The 11,032-nt window shown below is 45.9% G+C and overlaps 1 protein-coding gene across 2 annotated transcripts; it reads left to right on the forward strand.

The window, feature by feature from the left end:
- Window positions 1-432: 432 nt before the first annotated feature.
- LOC307115276 (C-C motif chemokine 15-like) lies at window positions 433-3,713 on the forward strand. 2 transcript variants are annotated; one of them, XM_079798437.1, is made up of 4 exons: window positions 442-620; window positions 2,187-2,234; window positions 2,904-3,015; window positions 3,417-3,713. In XM_079798437.1, exons 1-4 carry the CDS (start codon window positions 524-526, stop codon window positions 3,538-3,540), a joined length of 381 nt encoding a protein of 126 aa, XP_079654563.1. In that variant the 5' UTR covers window positions 442-523; the 3' UTR covers window positions 3,541-3,713. The 2 variants fall into 2 exon arrangements, with proteins under 2 accessions (XP_079654564.1, XP_079654563.1); XM_079798438.1 differs by lacking the exon at window positions 2,187-2,234 and having other exon boundaries at window positions 433-620.
- The last annotated feature ends 7,319 nt before the right edge of the window (window positions 3,714-11,032 follow it).

Raw genomic sequence — 11,032 nt, forward strand, 5'->3', positions numbered from 1 at the left:
CTAGGTATTCTTTTGCAAAAAAGAGTTGAGAAAAAGTAAAGGTTGCACTCTAGTATATACAAACATGACCATTACAAAGAGAAAGTAAGAAGAAAGTAGTTCCTTTACAGAGAGGATGGGAAGTTAAGGGGAGAAGCTGTTTTAGCCATAGAGCTCAGTAAATTGTTAACATTCTTCCTATAGGATTTTCATAATCCACATAGGATGTGAAAGCTCTTTCCACACGGTCTCCATTCCTGTCTTGGCTAAGGTCCTGGTCACCAATTTTGACACTCTTGCCTATATCCATTGGGCAGTCGGGAAAGCCGCAAATCATTGTTCCCCCAACTTCTTGTTGCATTCCCAGGCTTGTTCCCTTTTTTAGAAATATCATGTTGCTGATTGTATAGCCAAAGAAGAGCATTCTTCTGCCCTGTGACTTCCTGATCCTCCTCTTATAAATACAAGGGCAGAGCTGGGTCCAGGGAATCAGGGAGCAAAGAGCCCAGGATCCTCAGGCCAGCGCTGTCTGCACATTGGGGAGATGAAGGTCCCTGCAGCTGCTCTCTCCATCCTCATCCTTGCTGCTACCCTTGGATCCCCTGCCCATGGATCCCTGGCCCATGAATCCTTGGATGCTGGTGAGTTCAATGAGCCTTCTCACTGGGGACAATTGAACAGTAACTTACAGTTAGGGAGGAAACACAGAGGGACACTCTCCTGCAACATAAGGTGAATTTGGCACTTGTTTAAAAGCAGTAGCAGTAGGTTCAGACCTTTTTCTGCAGCTTTTGGTCCATGGAAGAAACCATATACAGAAGACTTGTCCCACTTGGGGAAATAATTTTCTCCCGTTTCATGGCCAGAATTATTTGATACTTTCTCTTAGCTGATATAGAACTATATGTACAAGATCAAAAGAACTGTACTAAAATTATAAATCTGGAGAAAGAAGCATAGAACCCTACGTTAGAACTATTATATATCATGTAGTGTGAAACTATCATTTTGAAGAAGAAATGGGACAAGCTGGACAAGTGACTCACCTAAGTCCACCTAATCATTCTATTTATTTAAGAAAAACAAAGATCTAGCACTGTCTATGTACAAGCAGGCACCGCTCTAATTGCCTTATAGATATTAACACATTGAATCATCCTAACAACCCTGTGGAATAAAGTATCAGCAACTTATATAGTTTTTCATATTCAATAGTTATTATTCTCACTTTATAAATGAGAAAACTAAGGCACAGAAGCCTTTGATAAGTTGCTCAAGATCACAGAGACAATAAGTAGAGACGTTAGGATATGAGCTAGTTAGGAAGCTGTTACAGGGAAACAAGGCCACTTAAGACTTTATTTTCAAGCTCCACACACATCATATCAAGCAACATATCATATGCCTCATTAAGTATAATTCATAGGTAACTATATAAGAAATGAGCTAAAAGTTTAGTTGTGTTTACCTAATTAGCATAATGCAGGTCTACAGTCCCTTACCCAAAACATTGGGTCTAGATCAGTGGTTCCCAATGTGGGACACACACCCCACAGGGAGGCAATTTGATTTTTAAGGGGGACAATTTGAGAATGAGTTATTAACAGTGAATTTTTTGCATTTCTTATGGTCTAGGGACCTCATATACAGTATATAAATACATATTGTGACATATTTATGCATTTCAGTACTCTATTATGTTTTGAAACTTTATTTGCTATTTTTCATATCACTTCATATTATTTTTTAAAGAATTTTTAGTGATTTCTTCCTCAGTACTTCAACTGTCCTTTCGTTCTTTTATTTTTTTCTTTTATGGATGCCATGTTCCCTGGAAGCTTGTTTAGACCAAGTTAATAGCCTTTTAGGTTTCCTCCATGTGAATAGGAGTTCGCTTTTTGAATGATAAGAATTATATGTCCCAGGGGGTCATCAGGATTTTAGAGATGCTTAGGTGTGGCATGGCCAAAAAAAGGTTGAGATCCACTGGTCTAGATGAACTGCAGAATCTTTCAGGTTTTACAAAGGTAATATAGCCCTGGCTGGTTTTCTCACTGCTTAGAACATCTGCCCTCACACAGAAGGGTCACGTGTTCGATTCCCAGTCTGGGGGAGTGGGTTAGGCTGAGAAATGGGATAGTTAGAGATACTGAGACACTGTTGCCTCCCAATGATTTCTTTCTTTCTTGTCTGTTTCTCCCAAATAGAACCAAGAATGGTGATGCATCAGTTGAATCCCATAATGCAATATGAAGGTAAATGAGTCTGGCCAGTGTGACCCAGGAACCAATAGGTCACTGGTTCAATTCTGGGTCCAGGCACAGGCCCATGTTGCGGACTCAATACCCAGGAGGGGCTGTGTAGCCTCTCTCTCATCGATGTTGCTATCTCTCTATCCTTCTTCCTTCCTGTCCTTCCAAAAATCAATAAAAACACTTGTGTTTTTTTAAAGAAGGTAAATGTTTAGTTGTGGCATATATTTAAAAGCAGCTGGAGGGTACAGATCTGCTCAGTGGCTTCATTCACCTTGTTTAGGACATGGGGAAAGAGAAAGGGTGCTGAAGATGGTGAACACCTACAGAAAAGATCAGATTGGGCCATGGGTCCCTCCTCCATAGATGACCTCTCTTCCTCCTGCCTGTCCTGGAGAAGGCTCACCTAGGGGAGAGGGTGCTCTCTGATGCCTCCTGCAAGCATCAAACCCTGCCACTTCTGGGAGAAATGGTCCTGGCCCTGTTGTGTCCTTGGCCTAGGTGCCCTCCGACACAACGCAACCGGGGGAAGTGTGAAGCAAGGACATGCCAGCAAACGCTGTAGAGGAGGAAAACAAGCCCTTTGAGCCCTGGGCCTTCTCACCCTCCCCAGTACTTTGGAGGGAAGGAGGAAAGGAAATAGTTCTTAAAATGCCTTTTCTCTTACTACAGACTTTCACCATCCTCCTGATTGCTGCCTGTCCTATACCAAACGAAAAATCCGATGCGTATTCATGAAAAGTTACTTTGAAACGACCAGTGGGTGCTCCCAGCCTGGTGTCATGTAAGTGCCAAGCATACCAGCCATATCTTGGGAGGAGGGCCCTGATGATGGATGGATGCCCATGAAAGTCACATCCTCTGGATCCTTCAAGGTCAAGGGAGGCTTGTGTCCTCATTTTTATCCTGCAGAGCATCAGATATGAGACGTTCCCATTGAATATGGAAGCTAGGAAAGGAAGGAGAGAGCAGGAGCAGGTCTGCACCAGGAAATACTCATGGGTCAGTAAGGAAGTCTCACAGGCTGAGGGAGCGTCTCACAGAGGAGACACCCTGAGTTCCTGCAGCAGAGAAAGGAACAAGCTGGGCTGAATGGAGAATCTGAAGGGCCGGGAGGATGGGGCTCCCCATCTTTATTTGCAGAACCCTCCTCAATGTGTAATCTTTCTCCCCTTTATTCCCCAGCTTCATCACCAAAACGGGGCAGCGTGTCTGTGCCAACCCCCAAAATGCGAAAGTTCAGCGTTGTATAATGAACCTGAAGCAGGACGCTGTGGAGAACCTGAGCAGGAGTCATTTGATATACTGAGCAACTTGTTGAGTGATAAGAAGGGATGCTAGGTCCCAGCCACCCATCTCTAGACTCTCTTACCTCACCTCCTCGGAGCTTCTTGGCCTGAATTATTTTTTCAAGCAACAATTAGTGCTGTGTTCTGATTGTAAAAGATGTTGCATTAATTAAACATATCCAATTTAACTTGACTTGAACTTTGAGAGGAAAAAGCAATGTAGGAATTGCTGAGCTTTGGATTTGTGGTGTTTTTTGTTTGTTTGTTTATTTGTTTTTCAAAATGAGACATCAGAGTATCATTTTTAAGAAGCTAAAAACAAGACTCATTCAGCCCTGGCCAGCGTGGCTCAATGGTTAGAATGTAGGCCCTCACACTGAAGGGTCTTAGTTTTAACTTTCAGTCGAGCAGGTACCTATGTTGCAGGGTGATCCCGAACCTCATTGGGTGCATAGGGAGGCAATGAGTTGATGTGTCTCTCTCACATTGACGTTTCTCTCTCTTTCTCTCTCTCTCTCTCTCTCTCTCTCTCTGTCTCTGTCTCTATCTCTATCTCTCTATCTCTCATCTCTCTTCCCTCCCCACCTCCTTTCTACTGTCAATGTGAAAAAATAGCAAGTAAGAATTTTAAAAATAAATAAAAATGTAAAAATCATGACTTATTCAAATTTGACAGATTGCATATATGTCAAAGATGTACTTAACCTATTAATGAGGGAACGATAAAACTGATTCTATTATCATCTGAGGAAAAGAGATTTATACAGTTAGTTGGGGTGGCATTCTGAAATTTGGTTAACTTAGAGAAAAATAAGTAATATTCATTATTGCAATATAACTGTAACTTTTGCAATTATATTTTCTACTGCAGTGATTCTCAACCTTTCTAATGCCATGACCCTTTAATATAGTTCCTTATGTTGTGGTGACTCCCAACCATAAAATTATTTTCGTTGCTACTTTGTAACTGTAGTTTTGCTACTGCTATGAATCATAATGCAAATATCTGTGTTTTCCGATGGTCTTAGGTGACCCTGCTAGCAGTTCTCAACCTGGGTCGCGACTGTAGAGCCTAAAACCATCGGAAAACACAGATATTTACATTACGATTCATTAACAGTAGCAAAATTACAGTTATGAAGTAGCAACGAAAATAATTTTATGGTTGGGGGTCACCACATGAGGAACTGTATTAAAGGGTTGCGGCATTAGAAAGGTTGAGAACCACTGTTCTACCGAAAACACACACACACACACACACACACACACACACACACACACACATGCGCACGTGCACACGCACACACACACACACACATTTGCATCTGTGATGAACAAAAAGTTACAAGTTAACATGTAAGTGCACAAAGTTTGTGGCCTGATCAATAGTAAATAGAGCATCAATCAAAAGTTCATTCTCCCCCGCCTCCCAGATGAAAGCAGTCCTAAAGTGGGCTTTGTAGACAATTTCCCAATGTAATTGAAAGGCATGCAGCCATCCTGTTGCCTTATTTCCATCTGGAATGTTTTTTCTTAATAGATGTACTTCCTAAAAGATGTCTTCTTTAAAGTTAAAGGACATTAAGGACAACATTTCAAGTTGAAGTTAATATCAATTTTACATCCATACTTTTAAGGCCTATACATTTATATTTATAACTAGAGGCCTGGTGCACAAAATTCATGCACAGTGGGGGTTGTGTGTGTCACTCAGCCCAGCCTGCACCCTCTCCAATATGGGACCCCTTAGGGGATGTCCGACTGCCCATTTAGGCCCAATGGGATCGGGCCTAAACAGGCGGTCAGACAACCCTTTCACAATCCAGGACTGCTGGCTCCCAACTACTTGCCTGCCTGCCTTTCTGATTGCCCCTAACTGCTTCTGCTTAAAAGCCTGATCACCCCCTAACCACTCCCCTGCCAGCCTGATTGATGCCTAACTGCTAACCTGATGGTCAGATTGCCCCTAACTGCCCTCCCCTGCCAGCCATGGTCCCCTGCAACTGTCCTCTCCTGCAGGCCTGGTCCTCCCCAATTGCCCTCCCCTGCAGACTGAGTCCCCCCAAACTGCCCTCCCCTGTAGGCCTGGTCACCCTCATCTGCCCTCCCCTGTAGGCCTGGGTCCTCCTCAACCATCCTCCCCTGCAGGCTGGTCCCCTGCAACTGCCCTCCCCTTCAGGCCTGATCCACCCCAACTGCCCTCCCCTGCAGGCCTGGGTCCTCCAAACTACCTTCCCCTGCAGGCCTGGGTCCCTCCCAACTGCCCTCCCCTGTAGGCTTGGTCACCCCCAACCGCCCTCCCCTGTAGGCCTGGGTCCCCCCAACCATCCTCCCCTGCAGGCTGGTCCCCCCCAACTGCCCTCCCCTTCAGGCCTGGTCTATCCCAACTGCCCTCCCCTGCAGGCCTGGTCTCCCCCAACTGCCCTCCCCTGCAGGCCTGGGTCCTCCCAACTACCTTCCCCTGCAGGCCTGGGTCCCCCCCAACTGCCCTCCCCTGCAGGTTTAGGTCCTCCCAAACTGTCCTCCCCTGCAGGCTGATCCCACCCAACTGCCCTCCCCTGCAGGCCTGGTCCCCCAACTGCCCTCCCCTGCTGGCATGGTCTCCCCCAACTGCCCTCCCCTGCAGGCCTGGTCCCCTGCAACTGCCCTCGTCTGCCAGCCCGGTCACCCCTAACTGCCCTCCCCTGGTGGCCTGATCGCCCACAAATGCCCTCCCCTGCAGGCCATCTTGTGGTGGCCATGTTGTGCCCACATGGGGGCAGCCATCATTGACCACATGGGGGCGGCCATCTTGTGTGTTAGAGTGATGATCAATTTGCATATTACTCTTTTATTAGATAGGATTAGTAAATCTTGGTCAATGGTCTCATAAAACTCAGAAGAAAGCACTGAATTCTAAATAACAAAGCTTTTCTATGCATTTATCATAAAGACTGCCTAGATTAATGGTTTGAAGTAAATAGATTTTGCTTGAGCTTCCTGTTTTATAGGTATTCATCTCAAAAGGCTTGAAAAACCAAGAGGATATGAGGATCAGTCTCTAGAAAAACAAAAATTACACAAGGGGTACAAAGAGGAGAGTGTGTGTGTGTGTGTGTGTGTGTGTGTGTGTGTGAGAGAGAGGGGGGGGGGCAGGGCGGGAGGGAGACAACCTGTCTAAATCCTCAAGTCCCTTTTAAAGAACAGATACATAATAAAAATCTAAAAGAAACCACATTAGAAATACAGAGAGGTCTGTAAAACAAGAGGCTTCTTTCATTCCAAAAAAAGAAAAACAACCCAGCACAAGGGGAGAACAAATGAATGCAATGGATCCATGTGCCAAAGTTTTGATCCTGCCTCCTGGAGACACTGCACTGGGCAAATTTTGAAGAGGAAAATGGGAGGGTTGGGGGCAGAGAAAGAGCGAGCCAGTATGTGGCCTGCAAACTGCCACAAAGCAATCTCCATTGACCATGCGCCTCTTTCCGCTGGTAAATCTAGGTGTGCTGTTTTGTTGTGTGTGTGTGTGTGTGTGTGTGTGTGTGTGTGTGTGTGTGTGACTTGATGTGCCCTGGCATTTGCCCTCTGTGGGGGGAAGTAGAGGTTAGGGTTAGGGTTAGGGTTAGGGTAAGGTGACCAGATTTTAACATTGGTAAAGCAGGACACCATTGATGGGGGGGGGGGGGGGGGGGGCGGCAGTGTTCTTGATTAAAAATTTGGTCTATATGGAGCAACAAAAATTTTCATAGAATGCAAAAATAGTATTGTAATATATTTTTTTAAATTTCAACATAAGTACAATTTACAAATATAATAAATAAAAAATTATGTATAGTATTATTTTATTCTTTGGCATGTTTCTCATTTGAGTGAATTTTTTTTAGTAGATTGCTGTCGTTGTTTAAAAGGTCATGAATTTGCCATAACGTAAGTCGTAAGTGTCACTTTCAAGGCCGGCGCTGGACTTTTTGCCGCCACTATAAAATATGAATAATACGAGTACTGTCTGCTAAATTCAAGGGAATTTATGTATTTATGAAATAAATAAATTACTTACCTAAATTATCTGAATAGCTGATTTGTAATGAATCACTTGTTTAACTAGCTTACTAGCATGCAGTACGATGTGTATCGTCTGAGAGACAGTTACAAAATGTTTTCGTCATTGCCAATCCCAAAAAATGCCCTTGTTCATTAAGTCCAAACAATGGTGGTCGAATTCTAACAACTGATCAACAATGCGAACTTTGATAAGCAGTTCTCGATAATCAGTTTTCAACAATTATTTGTTATTATTAAAGTTTAACATTATAAAATTAACAAAAATAACATAAAACTCATATCCTGGCTAAATAGCCACATGGCCTCCGAAAACTGTATATTCCCTTCCCGTTCTCCCGCCGTTCCCTAGCTTGTCGTGCATTCTTTCCAAAAATCGGGACTTTTTTAAAACGCCGCGTGACGCGGGACAAATTGTTAAAAATCGGAGCTGTCCCGCCAAAAGCGGGAAGTCTGGTCACCTTAGGTTAGGGAGAGGGCGGGCGAGGGCAGGGAGGTGGGAGGGAGCCCGCAGCCAGGGGCGGGGTGAGCACCTGGAGAGCTGCTGTAGGTGCTGAGCCTCCTGAAGCTGCTTTCCCTGCAGTCACTGGCCGCGTCTTCCTCTTCCCTCTCCTCCGGATAATGGGAGTCCTCCTGGACCTCTCCCCCTCCTCTTCCTCAGCGTCCTCAGAATCCAGGGTCTCCTCTGCGTGGCCGTCCTCCTCCTCCTCCACTTCTCCTCAGGGTCAACGTACACCACACACCACGTGGGTCTGAGCCAGGTACCCCTTAGGGCCCCAGGCTCTCCGGGTGGGGTGGGGGTGAGGGTGGGAAGGAGCTGGCGGCTGCTACCTCGGTTACTGCTGCCCCCGTTGCCGCCTCCTCGTGGTGCCCATGTGTCCAGAGGTCAGGAGCAGAGACCCCTGATGGGTCCTCACGTGGGCGTGGGCGGGGCCAGGGTTCCTTGGAAGGCCTGCCCCTTCCGCCCCCCAGGGACTCTTCAAGTGGAAACTCCCTGGACTGGGCGGAAGTGTCCGGCCTGTGCGGGGAGGAATAAGGCCCATTCGAATTGCTGGGGCCGCACTCTGGACCTCCTGGAAGCCCCAACTCCTTTCCTCCCTGTTGCTAGGTGACTGCTGGAACCAGTTCCACAGGCCTGGAGCAGCCAGCATGGTCACATGAGCTGCACCTCTGAGGAGCCTGGAACTGAATGAGCCTCAGAGATGCACTACAGGGAAATGTGCATGCTGCTAGACTGAGGCCTCCCCATTGCTGTTATGGGTATTTGCCTTTTATTAATTTGTAAACACACTTTTTATTGTTTTATACTAGGGACCCGGTACTCAAAATTAGTGCACGTGTAGGGTCCCTAGCAGCTACCACGGGGGCCTCCTTTCCCTGGCTGCCTACCAGGGCCTTCCTTTGTTCCATGTCGCCCCTTGGTGGTCAAAGCACATTATAGTGAACCATTGAACGCCTGGTCTCTTGGTCGAACTCCTGAGGGGACACTTTGCATATTAGCCTTTTAGATAGATAGATAGATAGATAGATAGATAGATAGATAGATAGATAGACAGACTGACTGACTAGAGGCCTAGTGCACTAATTCGTGTATGGGTGGGATCCCTTGGTTTAGTCTGTGAAGATTGGGCCGAAAATGAGGAGTCCAATGCCTCCTGCCTCTCCTGTCTGCCACTCCTGCTCTCCCAGCCCCACTGCACTACACAGACTTGTGCCCAGTCAGTCCTGATCGGGAGAGGCTCGTGTCACTGCAGTGGTGCTCACCAGCCTTGAGCCCTGTGTTTGGCGCCCATCCCAAGGTGTGTGTGTGGCGGGGGGGGGGGGGGGGGGGGGGGGGGGGGGAGGGGGGGCGACTCAATTGGCCCTTTGGGCAGGTGGTGGGACACCCTTACTGGCCCGGGATCCAGATCCTTCCCGCTGATGTTTGCACTGTTTGTTGGGAGCCACCTGTTGACTGCTTTTATATACTTTCTTCCTTGCAGAGACTCTTGGGAGGGGAAGTAGCCGCAATGCCCAAGGCCAACTTCCAGGAGGCCAGCTCCAGTGTTGATATCATGCCTGTGGCGCAGGTCAATTGATGCCTGGCGCGTTCTCTGGAGACAGGACCTGCAGGACTACTGAGGGAGTGAGTGGCTACCAACAGGCTGGTGGCCACCAGGACAAGTTGGCCAGCTGAACTGCGCTCCTGCTGTGGGAGTGCACTGACCACCAGAGGGCAGCTCCTGCATTGACCATTTGCCCCCTGGTGGTCAGTGCTGTCATACCGACCAGTGGACCCTTCATTCAGTGGTTCAGTCATTTAATTGCGTAGGATTTTATATACAGAGATAGATATTTTTACTAATTTCAGAGAGGAAGGGAGAGGGAGAGATTGAAACATCAATGATGACAGAATCATTGGTCAGCTGCCTCCTGCATGCCCCCTACTGGGGATTGAGCCCGCAACGCAGGCATATGCCTTTGACTGGAATCGAACCCAGGACCCTTCAGTCCACAGGCCAGCGAGCTAACCAGTGAACAATACTGGTTAGGGCATACTTTTTATTGCATGGGTAATTTTTTTCTTCCAGGTATAAAGCAAATATTTTCTCCTGGTCTAGAAAGTTTCTTTTCATTTTATTTATGGTGCTTTTGCTTAATTAAGTTGAGCCATCAGGCTCATATATTACTTGAGTGATAATAAAAGGAACACTAGAAAACACCTTGAACCCCATTCAGTTTTATATATTTACATTTCTTTTTTTTTTTTTTTAATGATTTCACAGAGGAAGGGAGAGGGAGAGATAGAAACATCAATGATGAGAATCATTGATCAGCTGCCTCCTACACGCCTCCTACAGGGCATCAAGCCCCCAACCCAGGCATATGCCCTTGACAGGAATCGAATCCGTGACCCTTCAGTCCGAAGGCCAACAGTCTATCCACCGAGCCAAGCCAGCTAGGGCTATTTACATTTCACACTCTGCTAAAATTTGCAGAAATGAAAGATTTTGCAATATAGCAACACAAGCAACTAAAGAATGTGTCACTTTTGTTTCTGAAGTCTCTTGGCCATTTTCCCAGAATGTGCTCCAGCTTTGTAGCAAATACCTTTTGTTACAGTCAGGGCACATACCCAAATTGCAGGCTCAATTTTGTAGGAGGTGTGCAGGAGGCAGCCAATCAGTGATTTTTTTCTCATCAATGATTTTTTTCTCTCATCATTGATATTTCCTCTCTCTCTTTCCCTCTCCATTCCTCTCTGAAATCAATAAAAAAATATTTTTAAAAGGTAACTTTTATGATATGTGACTTTCACTACAATTAAAAAAAGGCATCAATAATAATAAAAGCATAATGTGCTAATTAGATCGGACAGTCGAAAAACCACCCCTCGCACGAATTTCGTGCATTGGGCTTCTAGTATAAACATAAAAAGTACACAAATCACTCTTCCACTTCTGTCTTAACAGCCATCCAATTCCTTCACCC

Source organism: Cnephaeus nilssonii (assembly GCF_951640355.1).
Source record: "Cnephaeus nilssonii genome assembly, chromosome: 19".
Lineage (NCBI taxonomy): Eukaryota > Metazoa > Chordata > Mammalia > Chiroptera > Vespertilionidae > Cnephaeus > Cnephaeus nilssonii.

Excerpts from the sequence above, each read along its gene's own strand:
- LOC307115276 (XM_079798437.1), top strand. The coding sequence starts at position 524 with ATGAAGGTCCCTGCAGCTGCTCTCTCCATCCTCATCCTTGCTGCTACC. Across the intron at positions 621-2,186 it reads CCATGAATCCTTGGATGCTG|AACCAAGAATGGTGATGCAT; the intron begins GTGAGTTCAATG and ends TCTCCCAAATAG. Across the intron at positions 2,235-2,903 it reads TCCCATAATGCAATATGAAG|ACTTTCACCATCCTCCTGAT; the intron begins GTAAATGAGTCT and ends CTCTTACTACAG.